General features: G+C 54.4%; 1 protein-coding gene across 10 annotated transcripts in view; it reads left to right on the top strand.

Moving 5' to 3' along the window:
• The window catches only part of PLEKHA6 (pleckstrin homology domain containing A6), a 150,653-nt gene extending 132,546 nt beyond the window's left edge, over positions 1–18,107 (top strand). For 2 of the 10 annotated variants that reach the window (XM_021063214.1, XM_021063222.1), the window contains 14 exons: positions 381–897; positions 1,357–1,443; positions 2,487–2,540; positions 7,314–7,394; positions 8,297–8,365; positions 9,559–9,639; positions 9,901–10,050; positions 10,989–11,084; positions 12,324–12,435; positions 12,992–13,131; positions 14,326–14,475; positions 16,126–16,255; positions 16,457–16,563; positions 17,895–18,106. In XM_021063214.1, the coding sequence (XP_020918873.1) occupies positions 381–897; positions 1,357–1,443; positions 2,487–2,540; positions 7,314–7,394; positions 8,297–8,365; positions 9,559–9,639; positions 9,901–10,050; positions 10,989–11,084; positions 12,324–12,435; positions 12,992–13,131; positions 14,326–14,475; positions 16,126–16,255; positions 16,457–16,563; positions 17,895–17,945 (1,825 nt within the window). In that variant the 3' untranslated portion in view covers positions 17,946–18,106. Of the gene's footprint in view, positions 1–380; positions 898–1,356; positions 1,444–2,486; positions 2,541–7,313; positions 7,395–8,296; positions 8,366–9,558; positions 9,640–9,900; positions 10,051–10,988; positions 11,085–12,323; positions 12,436–12,991; positions 13,132–14,325; positions 14,476–16,125; positions 16,256–16,456; positions 16,564–17,894 lie in introns of all 10 variants that reach the window. The other 8 variants (XM_021063215.1, XM_021063223.1, XM_021063216.1 and 5 more) reach the window with 8 other exon arrangements.

Below are 19,714 nucleotides of genomic sequence, written 5' to 3'. Positions count from 1 at the left end.
GCTGCCCAGTGCACTAGCGTTCTTTCCACGCTTCGCCTCTCCGGAAAGGATCTGATAAATTGGTTCATGCTGAGATAGAGATGGCTAATAAGGCTTAAAGTTTCTCCCCAGGGGTATTTCATTTTAAAGAGACAAAGACGGAAGTTCTCTGAATGGTGCAATTTCTGGCTTCAGGGTTGAGGGAGGGAGCTCGGAAGCTGGGTCTTTCCTTGTACCTCTGGAAACAAGCCTCAGTGCCTGGGCAGTGGGCGCCCCTGTGTGCTCACAGGTCAGCCTGGGGTACCACTCACCTGGCCAGACCCTGCCCTAGGCTGGAGGGCGTGGAGGTGGGACCTGGGCAGAGCGCTGGGGGCTTCCTTACAGAGTCCTCTCTCTCTCAGTCCCTCTAGGTTCTACCCTGTGTCCCGTAGGGTCCCTGAGTATTACAGCCCCTACTCCTCCCAGTACCCTGACGATTACCAGTACTACCCGCCAGGGGTGCGGCCAGACAGCATCTGCTCGATGCCCGCCTATGATCGGATCAGCCCGCCCTGGGCCCTGGAGGACAAGCGGCACTCCTTCCGGAACGGAGGCGGCCCTGCCTTCCAGCTGCGTGAGTGGAAGGAGCCTGCAGGCTATGGGCGGCAGGATGGCACCGTCTGGATCCCCAGCCCCTCCCGGCAGCCAGTCTATTATGATGAGCTGGATGCCGCCTCCGGCTCCCTGCGTCGCCTGTCCTTGCAGCCCCGGTCCCACTCTGTGCCCCGCTCGCCCAGCCAGGGCTCCTACAGCCGCGCCCGCATTTACTCCCCCGTCCGCTCACCCAGTGCCCGTTTTGAGCGGCTGCCACCTCGCAGCGAGGACATCTATGCTGACCCTGCTGCCTATGTAATGAGGCGATCCATCAGCTCCCCCAAGGTGAGCCGCCAGCCTTCCCCTCCTTCCCATCCCCCGAAATCCCCCAGAAGCCTAAGACCATCTACTGAGAAGAGGTGGAGATGCAAGGGCATCTGGGGACATGAGGTCCCTGGGCTGTGTCAGCAAGACCAGCGATGCTGCCTGCAGTTCTGTCCGTAGAGAGCTGCCTTGAGGGATTTGCCTTGTCCCTGAGTAGAAACACTCATCTCTGTGTCCGACCCCAGGCTGTGCCAGGAGCCCTAATTCTATATAAGAGAGCAGAGAGGGGTCTATCTTTTCAAATCTTGAGATCCTGGATAAATCATGGCAAGGATATTGCAATGGATAAATGCTGTCCATTTTTGTTTGAAAACTGCTCCGGGACAGGAGACAAGCATCCCTAACCTTGAGCGTCAGTTGGTGGGGAAGTCCACGTCCCAGCCAGACCCCCTCACCTCTCCACTCCCCTTTCTCTTCCAGTATGATTACCTGGGAGACAGGCGGCCAGTCCCTGCAGGACTGTTCCCCTACAACTACCCACCATCCCCCACGGTCCACGATAAGATGGTACGTCCTCTCCTCCCGTCTCACTTCCCCTCAGGACCCCTCCCCTCCCAGGGCGCGGTCAGACTAGGACAGACAGACGCAGGCGGGCTCTGTGCCCAGTGCCTGGTCTGGTTTTTAGCAGCCTCTGGATACCTCCTCCCTCCCGGCCTGGCCTCTACCCCAGGGCAGTGTTCCGTGCCAGTCCCCGCCCCCCCCTCCGTGACACAGGGCAGAGGAGCAGGGACGAGATCTGCAAGCATGAAATGCCCACATCCCCTGGACCTCAGAACAACCCTCCTCTCCAGCATGGGGAAGGGCCTGGACAGGGGGCCTTAGGTTAGGGACTGGGAAGAAAAATTAGGCTGGAGCTCCCCAAATAAGCATGATCTTCTAGTCTTCTTCCGCCTAAGCGTGCATGCTTCCAGCTTGTCCTTGCATGGAATGTCACTTTTGGGGAAAGAGACAAGGGGCAGGCTAGAGGAAGAAGAGATTTTCTGTATTATGTCTTCTCCTACTTTCTCCCCTTTCTACTTGTGTCTCTTCCTGGAATTTGTTCTCCTGAGACTTTTCGCCTCCACCTGGAGAACGAGACCCCCCAACTTGAGGATTGGAGGGAACCACTGGGCCCCACAGGCAGAATCCTTCTCCCCAAAAACCTGTTGCTGACCCCTCTTTCTCTGACTCTCTGCTGCCCGGCATCCAAACTCTATAGCCTGGACACACAGCAAATGCACCCATCCAGGAACAATGGGTGGCTTTTCCCAGAAAACTCAGAAAGATCCACTAGAAAGTGCTGACTAGATGGCTTCCTTTGTCCCTCCCTTTCCCCTGAAGGCCCAGGAGCTGAGGAGTGTCCCTCTCTCGCGGGAGCTGGGAGCGTCCAGCAGGCAACCTCTGTGGCTGCCCGCATCCTACCCCCGCCCTACCCCAGACTCCTCAAGGCCAGAGAGGCCTCTGTTGTCGCTGCCCAGCTAACTCTTAACTGCTTTGCTTCCTTTTTTATTGTTTTCTTTTGTCATGTTCCTGTTTGTTTGTGTTGCCGTTGGGCCTCGGGCTCCGGGTAGGATGAACTTTTAGACCTTCAATTGCAAAGAAACCTAGAGTATTTGGATCAGCAGGTAGGCAGAGCTGGTGCCCCCTTGCCATTCCCCTGCCCTCCCATCCTGCCCTGCTGCTCCTCCCCACCTCCTCATCCCCCATCCATTTGACAGCCTTTGTTGGCACAACCAGGACACAACAAAGTGGCTTATATTTTGGTTTGCGCCTTCACATCCCTGCTCTTCAAAGCCCTTTAAGGCAGCTGGGAGTTTCCTGGGGAAAGGAGAATAATAAATGACCACATGAATAATTAATGCAACCTCCTATTGGTTCAGCCCAGATGGAACTGCCCTGGGGGACAGGCGGGAATTTGCATTTTTGCTGGAGAAAGTTGCAGAGACATGGAGGCGCTCCAGCGAGGTGCTCCAGCGAGGTGCAGGGTCCCAGGAGGCTAGGGATTTAGTTCACCCCGAATCTGGGGAATCATCCTGTCCTAGTCCACAGGTGGTAGTTGAACTCCATGATTTGGAAATGAAAGACTGCAGACCTGTGCTCTGATAATTTTTATAATTATATGAATCTGGTATATTTGTTAGTTCCTCTGTAAAGTTCTTTTGTATGCACGGCTCCTGTTTTGCCGAGAACTCAGTGCCCTGGAGGGAGGGAGTGTTGTCAACCCAGCTTTACAGATGAGCATCCTGAAGAGGATAGAGTGGCCCCATGCCATGGAAGCAGTGGGCTGCCTGGGCCACCTCCCTTTCACCACCTCGCCTTTTGATGCTAAGGAGGCTGTGATACTCACTGGGCTTAGACAAGCTAGGGGTCAGTATGTGGGGCATTTATGTGAGCACGTCCTCCTGTTCAGATCTGTGCTACAAATCATGGGGGACCTAGATGTGCCCACCATTGTCCTGTGGAGGCAGCCTGGGGTGGTGGAAATAATAATAACGATAATAATAATAAGCGTAGTAATAACGATAGCAGTAGATACCATGCCTGGGTGCTTCCTCTGTGCCGCATACTATTCTAAGCCATTTATAGATCCTCATTCATTTACTCTTGATAACAACTCTGCAAGGTGGATATTGTTATTATCTCCATTTCATAGCTGATGAAACCAGCGCCCAGGGAGATCGAAAAACTTGCTGAGGACACACAGCCAGGGAAGGGCTGAGCTTGCATATGACTCTGAGCTCTTGACTCAGTTTACAGCTGAGGAAACGTTAGATGCCTGAAACAGCTGGGGTCGTACGGCATCAGGATGATTTTGTGCTCTTGGCGTTGCAGAGGGAACCATCAACTTGGTATCAGAGGACGGGGCTGCAGCTGTTTGTGGTTCTGTTCACAAGCCATATGACCATCATCTCCCAGGGTCTCATAGATGACCTTAGGCGCTGGGAAGCATGACGGCCATGGGATTTTTTTGTTTTTTTGTTTTGTTTGGTCTTTTTAGGACCACACCGGTGGCATCGGAGGTTCCCAGGCTAGGGGTTGAATCGGAACTATAGCTGCTGGCCTACGCCATGGCCACAGCAGTGCCAGATCCAAGCCATGTCTGTGACCTACACCACAGCTCATGGCAACCCTGGATCCTTAACCCACTGTGCAAGGCCCGGGATGGAACCTGCATCCTCGTGGATACTAGTCAGATTCGTTTCCCCAGAGCCACGATGGGAACTCCGTGATGGCCATGTTTTAATCAGCTGAAATGGCTCCTGGCCCTCAAGAACGTTGCATTTTAGTCCCAGAAGGAGTATGTGGTGTCCACACCATGAGCATTCCAGTCCATGTGGGGATGAGTCCCAGGATGCCAGCCAGAGCAGGACCAGGAAGCACTGGCAGGAAGCGGGGTCTGCGGTGGTGAGCGGGGCTCACGGCTGGCCTTCCTCCCTGCAGCCAGCCCACAATGCTGGCTGTCCAGGCAGTCAGTGCTGACAGCAGGGCCCCTTCCTGGGGGGCTTCTTCCCTCGCTGAGGGGCTTCGGGCTTCGAAAATAACCTTTCGAAAGGCCTCCTCCTAGATAAAGGGTCATACTCTTAAAAGGCAGTTTTGTAGGATGAGAAGAGTCTAGAACATAGACACTGCCATCTAGTTCCAGCTGTGCCATTTATAAGGATTTTTTTTTTTTTTTAAACCTTGGAAATGTCATTTGGTCTTCCTGGGTGTTTTCTTAATCATGAAATAGAGCCCACCCTTTCTGTCTCACAGAGTCATGGGGAGAATCCAATGAGAACGTGCATGAGAGCACTTTGTCAGACATTGGTCAGGGGTGGTGATTCCTGATGTCATCCTTGTTCTTTCTCTTCCCAAACTCAAAAATGTTAATTGACCACCTTTGCTGTGTATAAGGCACTGGGTTAGGTGTTTTCTCTAGCATTTCGGAGCGACAGAAGGTGGCACTTAGGGTGGCACCCACATGGGCTAAAAGATCCCCAAAGCCACAACGCGGGTGGGAGCAGGCCAGGGTGAGACACTTCCTGCATCCTTGATTACTTTACATGCACTGGCTGGGCAGAGAATGGGGTCTCTGGGTGACCTGGAAGAGCTGGGCCTCCCTTGCCCTCTCAACGCCTGGTGTGTCTGTAGATCTGCCTTGTCCGACGCGCACACGTATACACCACACATGGGACACAGGCCGCAGACAGGAACATACACATGCGCATGTACACACACCATATACAATCACACCTGCACTGCACATGCACACCCCACACACAATAAACATAGTCTCAGTTTCAAACACACACACACACACACTCACACCCACACACACACACACATACAGGCTCTAAGAAGATAGGGATCGACTTAAGTCCAGATCCTTACAGAAAATGTGGTTGATGTCCTTTTGGCTTTTAATCATTTACAAAGAGTCAACCTCATATTATAGTTGCTCTTTTGAAAACCTTTTAAAGGTGTTTTTTGTTTGTTTTTTTGTCCATGCCCTTTGCATGGGGAAGTTCCAGGGCAGGGAACGAACCCGTGCCACAGCAGTGACAATGCTGGATTCTTAACCTGCTGAGCCACCAGGGAACTCCTCAAAAGCCTTTTAAGTCACACTTAATATCACAGAAAAAAACTTCCAGCTGCGCTAAAGAAGTAGAAAAATCAGATCCTGGGAAAGTCTTTTAAAATGTCATAGAGGAGTTCCCATTGTGGCACCGCGAAAACCAACACGACTAGTTTCCATGAAGACATGGGTTGGGTCCCTGGCCTCGCTCAGTGGGTCAAGGATCCAGTGTTGCCGTGAGCTGTGGTGTAGATCTCAGATGTAGCTCAGGTTCCGTGTTGCTGTGGCTGTGGTGTAGGCCAGCAGCTGTAGCTCTGATTCAACCCCTATGGATATACTTCCATATACTTCGGGTGTGGCCCTAAAATAAATAAATAAGTTAATTAATTAATTAATTTTAAAAATGCAGTAGAGCCTGTGAATGGGGGCAGATGGGTGCCCCTTGCCCTGTGGACAGCACACAGAGGACAGGCTGTGTTGGGGCTGCCGCCCACACTGGGTAATAGGGAAATACATGTAGGTCCAACAAAGACCGGGAAGGCCAGGGCAAAAAACGTGGGGTCCCCTGACCTGTGACCCCAGGAGATCTGCCCTAAGGTGGCTCTGTCCTTCCCTGACTCACGTCCCCTTCCCAAGAAGCTTTTCCTGCACAGCTCCCTTCTGTCTTCTGCTGCCTTCTCCTGGAGAGGAGCTGAGTTAAAGGGACATAGCCAAGGAACGCCCCAGTGGGTTTACCTTCGATGCCATCACACCGGAACCCGTGGGGGAAAGGATGGCATTCTTGGTTGGCTCATCCTCCCTCCCTCCCTCTCACTCCCATTCACCCTTCCTTCTCGCTCTCTTTCTTTTTCATTTGGCCAAGAGTCTTTCCCCCTCCATGTTCCTAATGATCCTTGAAGCACAAAGATCACTTGTTGGGAGAGCAGCGTTCCAATCTCTGGTGTCCCTTTAACACGGCTTGCTTGCTTTGGCCTCCTTATTTGCTCCCTGGCGCCATCCAAGCCCGGCATGGATGCTACCAGCCCAGCTCTGGAAACCGTGTTCAGCAATCCTTCCTACTCTAGAGCAGAGGTGGGCGGGGATCAGGGAGAGAGACCTGTGCCTGCCTGTGGTGAAGGACCATCCAAAGAGCAGGGCCCAGGTGTCCTTTAAAGTTGTTTCTTCTTGGAGTTCCCGTCGTGGCTCAGTGGTTAACGAATCCAACTAGGAACCATGAGGCTGTGGGGTTCAATCCCTGGCCTTGCTCAGTGGGTTAAGGATCCAGCGTTGCCGTGAGCTGTGGTGTAGGTTGCAGACGCGGCTCAAATCCCATGTTGCTGTGGCTCTGGCGTAGACTTGGCAGCTACAGCTCCGATTAGACCCCTAGCCTGGGAACCTCCATATGCGGCAGGAGCGGCCTTAGAAAAGGCAAAAAGATAAAAAATAAAAAAATAAAAAATAAAGTTGTTTCATTTAGTTCAAATGTGGGGAGATCAGCCTTTCCAACTGCCTGTGTGGTCTTTGACCAGAGCAGAGAAATGAGAGTTGGGCTAGTGGGCTGAGACCCCCAACACTAGGGCACCCCGGGGAGGTGTCACTGGGCTGGGGCCTCTTCCGAGCTGCAGCCGAGGGCACGGTGGCCTCCTGGCTCCCTTCAGTAGCCTTTCCTCGAGGGTGGCTTCAACACGGGTCCTGAGACGGAGTTCACCAGGGGTGAGTGAGGGACCAGGCCAGACAGAGGGTGCTGGAGGCCTCAGCAGGAGCGGCCCCTTCCTGCTTCCTGGAAAGCCAGCACAGGCGGGCGTGCGGGAGCTCTCCCTCTGTGGGTCTGAGTTTGAACCGTCCGTTCCTTCTTCTGCTGCAGATGAGTGAGAGCGAGACTCTCATCAGTATGGTGAACCGCATGGTGGAAAACTCCTCCCCCAGGGCCCAACTCTTCATGCAAGTAAGACCTCTGCCTGGCAGCATGGTCCCTGTCCACACCATTTCGGCTGCTTGTGCATGGTCGAGTCCACCCATCCGGGATGGGGCTTGCTCCACCTGCCCGCTCATCTGCCAGGCCTCATCCTCCAGGCTCAGCCTGGCCTCCCTCCTTGAATTCCACTGTGTCTCCTCCATTCTTCACACTCACGGGTGGACCCAGGTCCATTTCCCAAACCATCAAAATAGCCGGCACTGACCCCTCATGCCATGCCAGGAATCGCGAATCTGCGTTGTATCGTCCAGGATTTTTATTTCATGTTCGATATCCTCTTCAGTCGTTGGGATGGAGGGCATGAAGGATGTGACATGGAACCATCCAGTGGGCAAAGTTGTGTAGAATGTGCCGTGGTTGCTGCATGTGTCACCAAGGGCAGGCCTGCTGCACCGAGACACTCTTCTGGTTTGGGTCCGAGCCCTGGGGTTGGTGTTCCGTTTACGAGGCCAGGGCTTCCTTGGAGAACTTCCAATGCCCATTCTGTTCTCCCAGGTCTTAGCCTCAAAAACAGCCATGACCTAACTATTGTTCTCATGGTTGTTCCCAAAAAACCACCTGGGCGCTTCACAGCTCAGGAGTCCCTTTTGGCCGTAGATCCTGGAGCTGGGGGAGAGGAGACCCAGAGCACCCGTGAGCGGCGTCTCTCCCTCCACAATCAGCCCAGGAGAATCGGGATGGAGCTTAGGCCAGGCCGTCCCACCCTTCCCAGCCAGGGGCAGAGGACTAGCTCAGCTCAGGTTCCCGGAACGGACGCTCTGTGACGTGACAGACTGTGGTCGGTGGCAAGCATGGAGCAAGGGTCATCAGCTTTCCGTCGCTGCACGCCCTGGCCGTCCCCTGGTGCGGTAACCGGCCTCCTGTTCCTGCAGGTCCCTCCGTACCCAGAAGTGTTCCGGGACAGCCTCCACACCTACAAGCTAAACGAGCAGGACACAGATGTAAGAGCAGCTCTCCCGCTCCCTCTGTCCACTCCGGCCCCTCCCGCTGCCCTCCTCATCCTCGCTCTCTTCCGAGGGGAGGGCTTCATCCATCTCGCGTGACTCATCATACATTTGATTCATGTCCACTTTCACCACAAAGACAGCATTCTGCCTGACCCTCCTCATCCCCTTCTTCTCATTCTCACCACTCACCCCTACCTCCCACCATGGCTGTGTGTGTTTCTCCACTGAGCCCAAGGCCCTCTTGGCAACAGTGGTGGCCTGTCTGGTTACAGGACATAGACTTTGTAAGGAGGTAGTGCAGTCTGCTCTGGGCCCAGCATGGCCTAGACCCGGGGTGCTTGGAAAGAAGAGCCCGGCTCTGCCCTCGTGGTCCTTCTGGGTAGCAGGAGGGGCCAGGTGGCAGCAGGTGGCTGCACTGGATTCACATGGTGAACACACCCACAGTAGGGTCTGCAGGGCTACAGGACAGTGAAACCCCCTGGCTGGTGGGCCAGGGACAAAGCAGGTGGCCTGTGAGTTGGGCCTTGAACTAAAAGCACAGAGGGCAAGATTTGGCTCAGTAAAAAGGAGCCACGGGGATATTTGAGGAGTGGCATGCATAAAAGTGTGGACTCGGGAAAGTACAGGCCTTCCCAGAAGACAGGTGTGACCTAACCTGCGTCTTTCCAGTGACCTTGTCTGGGTAGCAGGTCAGTCCAGCAGGAACAGGAGAGGCTCCTTCCGAGCAAGGACCAGACCTCAGGGGGGTGAACAGGGTCCTTTGGGAGGAGGGGACCCGTTTACATTGTTCACTGGTGTCTCTAAGACTGTTGTTCAGAAACCTGGCCCTATCCCTCCAATCTGTCCCCACCTAGAGGCCTACGAGGCAAGGCCACCTTAGCTCCTCAACTCCTTGTGCCCCAGAACCCCAGGAGTGCAGGATCTTAACATTTGGCTCTCAGCCTTCTCCCCTCTCAAGCTGGCTCACTTCCTCCAAGTCTTTGGGGAAATCTCTCAAGGTGAAGACCATGTTCCTGTTCCCAGGAGCCTCCAAGGTCAAAGTCAAGGTGAAGGCCCAGGGCTCCTCGGCAGGAGAAAGGAGGTGGTATCCAGAGGCCAGGTCCCGCCAGCCTAATTTCCAGGCAGCAGACAGTGTGCTTCACCCCCTTCTCTCTTCCTCCCTTCTCCCCACTCCCTCGGGACCCCAGAAGCTGCTGGGCAAGTTGTGTGAGCAGAATAAGGTGGTGAGGGAGCAGGACCGGCTGGTGCAGCAGCTCCGGGCTGAGAAGGTGAGAACCGTGGCGTGGCCCTGAGGGGGGCATGGGTGAGGGGCTGGCCCGGAAAAGGTACAGGTTGCTATCTCCATCCTGACGAAGCTGACAAAGCTTGGTCCTTCTTTAAACTTCTGTCTTGCCCTTTGTCCAAACTGTTGAAGCTCTCTGGGGACCTGAGCCAGTGTGAGCACAGCCAAAGGGCTCAGGCCTCAGGTGCTAAGAGTCCCAGGGAAGAGCTATCAGGCTGCTCAGAGCCGACCCCTTGCCTTTCTTCAGGAGAGCCTGGAAAGTGCCTTGATGGGGACCCACCAGGAAATGGAGATGTTTGGGAGCCAGCCTGCCTACCCCGAGAAGCTGCTGCACAAGAAGGAGTCACTGCAGAACCAGCTCATCAATATCCGGGTGGAGCTGTCTCAGGCGACCACGGTAATGAGGGGGGTCGGGGGTCGGGGGTCTGCAGTTGGGTTACGCCTTGTCCACACCCAGACAGGAGAGCCACCCCTCTTCCTTGTTCTCCGAGGGCAAGAGCAGGGTGCTGTCCCAGAGGGACATAAACAAAGACCCTGCCTTGCCAAGAGGTGGCAGGTGCGCAAGCCTGCTCATCCCATTGAATTTCTACCTGGGAGACTGGCTCGTTCCCACGAGGGATTCGTCCAGGACGTGTGACGTCGAGGGCCACTTCTTTCTTGGGCTACTTTAACAGCTTTGCTGTCCACCTCTTCCTTTCCCCCTGGAGAACCAGGACTCCAGCAGCGTGCTGCCCTGGTTACTTCCATTGGGCGCAGGGCAGACCCTCCGACACTGAGGGAGCAGCAAAAGCCCTAGAAATCATGGCCCGGAAAGGAGGAAGGTCTCTAACCTCCAGAGAGCAGACTCCTCTGGATCTTTCCTGCCTCCTCTCTGGAGAGGGTTCTATTTTCTCATGTTTCGGCATGCAGTAGACTGGGCAGTTGCACCTCCTATAAGGCCAGCACTTGGCTGTCATCAGAATGTCCTAGCCCTAGGAGTTCCTGCTGTGGCTCAGCAGGTTAAGAGCCCAGCATAGTGTCCCTGAGGATGTGGGCTCAATCCCTGGCCCTGCTCTGTGGGTTAAGGATCCTGCATGGCTGCAAGCTGTGGTGTAGGTTGCAGATGTGGCTTGGATCCTGCATTGCCATGGCTGTGGCGTAGATCGGCAGCTGCAGGTCTGATTCTATCTCTAGCCTGGGAGCTTCCATGTGCCATGGGTGCGTCCTTTAAAAAAAAAAAAGAATGTCTCAGCCCTGTGCCCTCTCCCATCCCTCTGTGTCCTCCTCCCCAGCTCCAGGCCCCGAGGCAGAGGCAATTTGGCAATGGCAGCTTCTCACCCAGCCCTCCCTTTGCAGGCCCTGGCAAACAGCACCCTGGAGTACGAGAGCCTGGAGTCTGAGGTCTCGGCCCTGCACGATGAGCTCTGGGAGCAGCTCAGCTTGGACCTCCAGGTGAAGGAAGAGGCCTCTGGGCAGGCAGGGCTGCCGTGTGCTCTGGGCCCACGGCTTCCTTTCTTTAGAGCTTTCAGAGACAGGACAAGGAATTGGAACAAGGTCAGGGCCTCTTAAAACAGGCTCTGAGTGTCAGGGGGAAAATAATGAGGAACTTCTTTAGTTCCAGCAGTTGCAGGGGGAAGATTGGGAGGTAGAATAGCATCATAGTCAAGAGCACGAACTCTGGGAAGTCCCATCATGGCTCAGCAGTTAATGAATCTGACTAGCATCCTTTAGGATGCAGGTTCGATCCTTGACCTCGCTCAGTGAGTTAAGGATCTGGTGTTGCCGTGAGCTGTGGTGTAGGTCACAGATTCGGCTTGGATCTGGCGTTGCTGTGGCTGTGGTGTAGGCTGGTGGCTACAGGTCCGTTTAAATCCCTAGCTTGGGAACCTCCATATGTTGCAAGTGTGGCCCTAAAAAGCCAAAAAAAAAAAAAAAAAAAAAAAAAAGAAAGAAAGAAAGAAAAAAAACAGCATGGGCTCTGGAGACAAATAGACCCAGATTCAGATGGTGGTCACACCGCTTACTAACAGATAGTCTTGGGCCTAAGCCTCTTCACCTCTGAGGTGGGGATGGTTGCTGTCCTTGCCTCGTGAAGGTGTCATGCAGCCGCAGTGAGTTCATGGATGCAAAGCACTCAGCACAGTGTCTGGTACAGGGTGCAAGGAGGGTGAAAGGTAGCTATTAGTTTCCAGAGTGTGCACTAATTGAGTAGAATCATGCATATTTCAGCAAAGGTTGGGTGTGGGTGTTACAAAGTGTGGTTTGGATCTGAAACAAGACGTAAACTAGAAGCTCTCGCCCCTGGAATATCGGCCCCCTTCAAGGGTCCACCTGGAGGGGTGTTCACTCGAAGACCATCCTGAGCTCCCCTCGGGGGAGGACGTAGAGGGGCAGGTCCTTCCTCTCTTGGTTCTGAGGCCACATGTTTACCTATAGGGGCTCTTTACTGTGATGACCGAGCCCTCTCCTCTGGCGATTCTGGAAGTCTGTTTTGTAGAAGCTGAAGAGGCGGAGGCTGCCCATGAGAGAGATGAGTGTGCAAGAGGGATGTGTGTGTGTGTGTGTGTGTGTGTGTGTGTGTGTGTGTGCACGTGTGAAGGTTCCCGCCTCCTGCTGGTCCAAGGGGATGGGGGAGAAGCTGGGACACTCCTCGGTAGCCACTTCCTTTGACCTGCTTTCTGGCTGTTTCAGAATGAGGTGCTCAACCGGCAAATCCAGAAGGAGATCTGGAGGATCCAGGATGTAATGGAGGGGCTGAGGAAGAATAACCCATCCCGGGGCACAGACACGGCCAAGCACAGAGGTGGGTGCCTCCCCCCCGCCACCCATCGCCAGCCTCCTGGGCTTCTGTCCTCACCAGAAAAAGCTCCGATGTCTCTGGCCTCCATCCACACCGGCCAACTCACACCTCTCCCTGCGCCACTTGGGGCCTCTTAGGGCTCCAGAGAGCTCCCCTGCCCAGAATAGACCAAAAATACGGAGCAGAGGTGCTGGTGTCCTGATACTCAAGCTTCCTCCCCAGAAGAGGTCAAAGAACCTCTGCCCATCAGCCCAATACCCATCAGTGACCTGAGATCCCTACCTGAGTGCCCTTCTTTAGCCCTGGGACTGTGGGCTGGATTTTGCAATACCTGGGAGGCAGTGCTCTTATCTCCGTCTATCTTTTCCTGCCCGGCTCACCTCTCAGCAGCCAGCCTGCGACCTGGGCCTGGTCATGCGTCCTTTCAGCAGGGCCCCCGTGGCCCTGAGACCCCAAACCCTCGCCTGCCTCCTTCACCTACAGAGCCCAGCCACACTCCAGGCCACTCCCCCCTGCCACCCGCCTTCCCTCATTGCTCTCCTCTTCTGTTTTCCCCAAGGAGGACTTGGCCCCTCCGCCACCTACAGCTCCAACAGCCCCGCCAGCCCTCTCAGCTCCGCCAGCCTCACCAGCCCCCTGAGCCCCTTTTCGCTGGTGTCTGGCTCTCAGGGGTCCCCCACCAAGCCCGGGTCCAGTGAGGTAAGCTGAGATCATGGGGTCGAAGGCGGGTGAGGGAGGGAGGACCGGGTCCTCAGGTGCCTGAAACTGCACACCTGTTGTGCCCCCCTCTTCACAGGAGGCCTAGTACTTTGTCTCTCTCAGTTAATCATTCTCATACCCAGTTTGGTGATCTGCCCTCCAGATTTCTCCTTTACCCGGTCTGTCTCTGGCTGTCATCTGTAGTAGCCTTTCAGGGATATCTTCCTGAGCCAGCGGGATGGTTAGCAAAGATAGCAAACACTTGACAGGAATTTTTTTTTTTTTTTGCTCTCTTTAGGGCCACCCCTGCACCATATGGAAGTTCCCTGGCTAGGGGTCGAATTGGAGGTGAAGCCCTGGCCTACACCACAGCCATAGCAACTTGGGATCTGAGCCACGTCTGCGACCTACACCACCACTCATGGCAAAGCCAGATCCTTAACCCACTGAATGAGGCCAGGGATCGAACCTGCAACCTCATGGTTCCTAGTTAGATTTGTTTCCGCTGAGCCATGACAGGAACTCCTTGACAGGAATTTGAACCTGAGATTGTTCGGGGGGCGGGGGACGCTGACGGTTGGTGTGGGGAGCACTTTCCTACTAGTCCATCAACCAGCAAGTGTTTTCTGAGGTCCTTTCTGCTTTGGGCTCGGGGCTGTCTGAGATTCCCTCAGAAAGATGCCTGAGGGCCTTTAACCGCCGCCTCCCCACAGTGTCCAAGAGGGACCAACCCCCATTCACAGTGAGCAGCCTCCCCTCTGGAACACGATGGTGTGTGTATGTGTCTCAATATTGAGCCACGTGGTTCAAGGATTGTGAACAGCTGATATTCCCAAGAGAGGGTGGAACTTCAGCTGGGTCAGGAGGCACTGGGACAGGCGGACGGACTGGGAAAAGGCATTACAGGCAGGAAAGAGGGCAGAGGCCACAGGTGCAGGGGTGGGACGTGCCAGGTGTGATGCGGAGGCAGCGAGGAGAGAGCTTTGGAGAAGAAGGGGGAAGACCAGGGCACAGGCAGGGGCTGGGTAGAGGAGGGCCCCCTCGGCCAAGTGGGGTTGGCTCTGGAGGTGGAGGCTGGTGGTCCAGGGGCCCGCCCCAGTCTCCAGCAACGTTGTCGTCTGCCTCTGCTAATGCTCTTTTCTTCTGCTCTCACAGTGGCTGCTCTCCTAATGCTCTGCCTTCTCTCTGCCTCAGGAGCCCGGCCCGCCGAGGCCTCCCCTCCCCAAAGCCTACGTCCCCCTGGAGTCTCCTCCCACCGTGCCTCCACTCCCTAGCGAGAGCCGCTTCTGGCCATACCCCAACTCCCCTTCCTGGCACCGCAGTGGCGAGACAGCCAGGGGTCAGGTACCCAGCACCCTTGGGTCCTGGAGGGCAGGGACGGAGGGAGTGGGGCCCAGCAGGAGACGGAGTCATTGTCCCCATTCCAGTATTAATTTTCCCATAGCGCAGTTTCGGTCCCTCTGTCCAGGCGGACTCCGGGACCAGCCAAGGGATGGTTGAGACCCTCTCCCTGGCCGTTGTGCTTCCTGCAGACAAGAGAAAAATGAGTTGCTACCCTACCCCCATGGTGGCCCGTGGCTGCTGCAGGTGGCAGGTTATGTCCCCTTCCCTGCCAGCACGACCAGATGATGGAAATCCAGCGACACCCCTGCCCCTGCCCTTCCAGGCCCTTCCTGCTGTGGTCCACCTCAGAGCCCAGTCCTCCATGCTCTCTCTCCTCTTGCCTGTGTCTCTGCCTTGTCTGTGTCCTCTGAGTCCCGCCAGCCCCTGGAGTGTAAGGATACAGACCCCTCCCTCCCTGGTTCTGACTCCTTCTCTTACCCGGATGCGTAGCCAAGATCCAGGGGAAGTGTGCAGTTAGGCTTGGAAGAGGTTTCGTGGTGAGTAGAAACAGTCCTAAAACAGGCTCAGCTCTGTACTAGTAATAATACACCCAACCCTTGAGGGTCTGTTCATGAGGTGGGCAGAGCAGGTACCATCACCTCAGCGTTACAGACAAAGAGAGGCTGTAGGACTTACCCTGGAGTTGGCCTTGAGCTGAGGGGTCTGGCTGGACTCCCCTCACTGAGACTTAGATTCTGCGGCTGTACCATGGGAGGGGATGGCTCAGATGATGTCTGAGGTCCCTTTCTTCCTTTGTTTCCTTCTTTCTTTCTTTCTTTTCTTTCTTTCTTTCTTTCTTTTTTTCTTTCTTCTTTCTTTCTTTCTTTTTTTCTTTCTTTCTTTCTTTCTTTCTTTCTTTTTTACCTTCCCTCCCTCCCTCCCTCCCTCCTTCCTTCCTTCCTTCCTTCCTCCTTCCTTCCCCCCCCTCCTTCCTTCTTCTTAGGGGTACACCTGTGTCATATGGAGGTTCCCAAGCTAGGGGTCGAATTGGAGCTGTACCTGCCTGCCTACACCACAGCCATGCAGGATCTGAGCCGTGTCTGTGACCTACACCACAGCTCACGGCAATGCCGAATCCTTAACCCCCTGAGCAAGGCCAGGGATTGAACCCAAACCTCATGCTTCCTTGTCGGATATGTTTCCGCTGTGCCACAACAGGAACTCCCTGAGGTCCCTTTCTAGTCTCGTGATTCTGTGACCCCACAACCTAAATGTCCTTTTCATTTCCCCAAAGTTCATCTGGTTCTTTTATTCGATGGGATCCCATCAGGATCCTCCTCTCCATGCCCCCTCCAGCTCTCAGTAAGTCTGTGCTTTTGCTGTTCACCAAGAGGACCGGTCAGGTTGAAGGGTCTCTCGGATGGGCCTCCACCGAGGGAGGCCCTTCGCCCTCGTTCCCCACCATGGCCGCACGTTGGCCAGCCTTAAGGTGGCTTGGGTGGGGGCTCCAGTGCATCTTCACCAACTTCCCAGCTGGCACAGACAGTGTCCTTGCTCCGTGTCTTTTCGAAGGTTTGCACGCCAACCATTGCAAAACAAAGAAATGCCACCAGGGGCCAAATTCTCGGTGGTCACTCCAGCACCATCCATCTTCTCGTCCTTTCTCCCTAGCCCAAGGCAAGCTACGAGCAAAGCAAGAAAGACCCCCACCAGACATCACCCCTGGATGCCACTAGAGACATCAGCCTTGTGCCCACCAGGCAAGAGGTGGAGGCGGAGAAGCAGGCGTCTCTCAACAAAGGTACTTCCTGCCCCATTTTCCCCCTAGCAGTGAGGCTAAGGGTCAGAGAGACACCCAGAGAGGCACGTGTTCACATCCAAGGAGGTGCTTCCCCACCCCAGGCCCTTCACCTTCGTGGCAGGCAGGGCTATGCCTCTCTGAGAAGCAGGCTGCCCTGTGTCCCTGTCTGTGGGGCCCACTGGCTCCCATGTCTCCTTGCAGTTGGCATTGTGCCCCCACGGACAAAGTCACCCACTGATGAAGAAGTGACCCCATCAAGGGTGCTGAGGAGGAATGCCAACGGGCTCGCCAATGGACTCGCCTCCCGGGTGAGTGCCCACCCGTGGGCCCGAGAGCTCGTGGGGACTGGGCGGGGCTGGGATCCCAGGGCCCTGTGAGCCCACCCATCTGTCACAGCTCAAGAAACCCAGGGCTAGAGGAGGAAAGTAGAACTAGAAGGAAAAAGGCAAGCGGAGGAGTTCCTTCCGGAGACGTGTCAGGGACCAAGAATATAGGCGTAATAAAGATAGAAGAATAGTTGGAGTTCCCTTCGTGGCTCGGCGGTTAACGAGCCCAACTAGAATCCGTGAGGATGCGGGTTCGACCGCTGGCCTCGCTCAGTGGGTTAAGGATCTGGCGTTGCTGTGGCTGTGGCATAGGCCGGCAGCTGTAGCTCCGATTTCGACCCTAGCCTGGGAACCTCCATATGCCTCGGGTGCGGCCCTAAAATGCAAAAAAAAGATATGAGAATAGTTAACAAAATTATTATAATGTGCCAGCGATGAAACACAAATGCAAAGTCAGTGGTCAGAGACAAACGTGCTGACCAGAGGCACTGGGTTAGTTTCCCAGGGTTGCCAGGAAGTTAACGAGACACCACGGATGTGGTGACTTAGAACAACAGAAGGTTTATTCCCTCACTGTCGCAGAGGCCAGTGGTCCAGAATCGAGGTGTCAGCAGGGTGGGTTCCTTCTGGAGGCTCTGAAGGAGCATCCAGTCCACACCTCTCTCCTGGCTTCTGGCGTTGCTGGCAATCTTTGGTATCTTTGACTTGTAGAGACACCACTCCCATCTCTGCCTCTGCCTTCCCATCACCATCACCTCTGCGTGTCTTTTTTTTCCGTTTCTTATAAGGACACCCATTATCTAATTAGGGCCTGCTCTAATTCAGATGATCTCGTCTTGAGACCCTTATTATATCGTCCAAGACCCTATTCCAGATAAGGTCACATCACAGGTACTGTGATTAGGACTTGGGGTTCACTGTTCAACCCATTACAGGTTTCCCAGAGAAGCGCTTTTTTTTTTTTTTTTTTTTTGCTTTTTAGGGCCGCACCTGCAGCATATGGAAGTTCCCAGGCTAGGGGTCAATTGGAGCTACAGCTGCTGGCCTACACCACAACCGCAGCAACGTGGGATCAGAGCCATGTCTGCAACCTACACCACAGCTCACGGCAAGGCCAGATCCTTTAACCCACTGAGCGAGGCCAGGGATTGAACCCGCATCCTCATGGATACCCGTCAAGCTTGTTGTCCCGGAGCCACAACAGGAACTTCCAGAGAGAAGGACATTTGAAGGGATAAGGGCAGATGGAAAAGCTGGGTCGGGGGTGGGGAGGCACCAGTTAGAGCCCATCAGAGCCCACTCTCCTACTGCAGCAGGAACGCCCCAAGAGTGCTGTGTTCCCTGGGAGGGCAAGGTCAAGATGAGCGTGGAGGAGCAGATTGACCGCATGCGGCGGCACAGAGCGGCTCTATGAAGGACAACGGAGGAGCCTGCAGCTCCCGGCCAGCCCGCTCCCGAGCCCAGCACCCGGCCTGCCTACAAAGTGGTAATGCTCTTTTAGCCCCAACACTGGCTGCTCCCAGGGTGTGGCCTGGGCTGGAGGGTGGCGGGAGGGAGGAAGTTTGAGGGAGGAGGACCAGGAAGAACCAGGCTGGGCACCTGGAAGACCAGGGCGTGGGGAACCCTCTCCCCACTGGGCAGAAGAGATACTGTACCGAGTATTTCCTTTCCAGGTTTACAGGAGAATAACTCACAAAAACAGAGGCCTCGATTCTTTTTGTTGAATGAATTCTACAAAATTCAGTTAGCAGTGGACAGTACAAATCCACAACTCAGAACTAGCTGTCACTTATACTTGTTTCTAGAGCTCTTTCTACGTGCTTAGCCTTGGCCGGGTTACAGAAGAGAACCAGAGCTCACCATCACCAGGCACAATGCAGTTCATAGCCCCTTTCTGGTATCTTGTTTAGTAATTTCAAGACACGGGATTAGGAAATCTCTCTCTCTCTTTTTTTTTTTTTTTTTTTTTTTTTTTTTTGTCTTTTCTAGGGCTGCTCCCGCGGCGTATGGAGGTTTCCAGGCTAGGGGTCCAATTGGAGCTGCGGCCGCCAGCCTATACCAGAGCCACAGCAACATGGGATCTGAGCCGCGTCTGCAACCTACACTGCAGCTCATGGCAACGCTGGATCCTTAACCCACTGAGCAAGGCCAGGGATCGTACCCGCAACCTCATGGTTCCTAGTCGGATTGTTAACCATTGAACCACGACAGGAACATCCAGGAAGTCTTTTCCCTATTTTATTTTTTATTTTTATTTTTCTTTTTAGGGCCACGCCCTCGCATATGGAAGTTCCCAGGCTTGGGGTCCAATTGGAGCTTTTAGCCACTGGCCCACGCTGGAGCCGCAGCAACGTAGGATCTGAGCCGTTCCTGCGACCTACACCACAGCTCGTGCAATGCCAGATCCTTACCCACTGAGCGAGGCCAGGGATCAACCCACATCCTCATGGATGCTAGTTGGGTTCGTTAAACACTGAGCCATGACAGAAACTCCTTATCCCTTTTTAGAGATAAGTAAACAACATCATGGAGAAACTAACAGATTTCTGGGCCACACAGCTATTAAGCACAGAGCTGGGAGTATCCCAAGCCATCCGACTAACTTTTCTTCCACAAAATTTCGGAAATACAGAAAAATGATGATCCGTAAGTCCTGCCTTCAAACAGTTTACATTCTAGTTGGACTGGAATGTCTGTCACGTGAAAAGATTAGAGATCCATGAGGATGCCCTGATTCACTTGCCCAAATTAGATGGCACAGAATATGAACACAGGTATAGAAGGATGGGAAGTGACAAGTGCTGACAAGAGTTGATGAGATTTACCTTGACCCTTGTAGTGAGCAGTTAGGACAAGCAAAAGAAGAGGGTAGCCTGGATTCCGTGTGGCTCAGCGGTAAGAACCTGACTGGATCCGAGGACAAGGCTTTGATCCGCTCACTCAGGGGTTAGGATCCGCATTCGTAGTGGTGTATCCGAGTGGCTCGATCTCACGTGCTATGGCCGTGTAGGCTGCAGCTATAGCTCATGACCGCGCCTGGGAACTTCCATATGCTCGGGTGGCCCTAAAAGCAAAAAAAAAAAAAAAAAAAGGAGGGGAAGTAGCCCTCCCGTAAGGCATGCCGGGCAGCAGT

Source organism: Sus scrofa, chromosome 9 (assembly GCF_000003025.6).
Source record: "Sus scrofa isolate TJ Tabasco breed Duroc chromosome 9, Sscrofa11.1, whole genome shotgun sequence".
Lineage (NCBI taxonomy): Eukaryota > Metazoa > Chordata > Mammalia > Artiodactyla > Suidae > Sus > Sus scrofa.
This window is presented reverse-complemented; position numbering and strand designations above follow the sequence as displayed.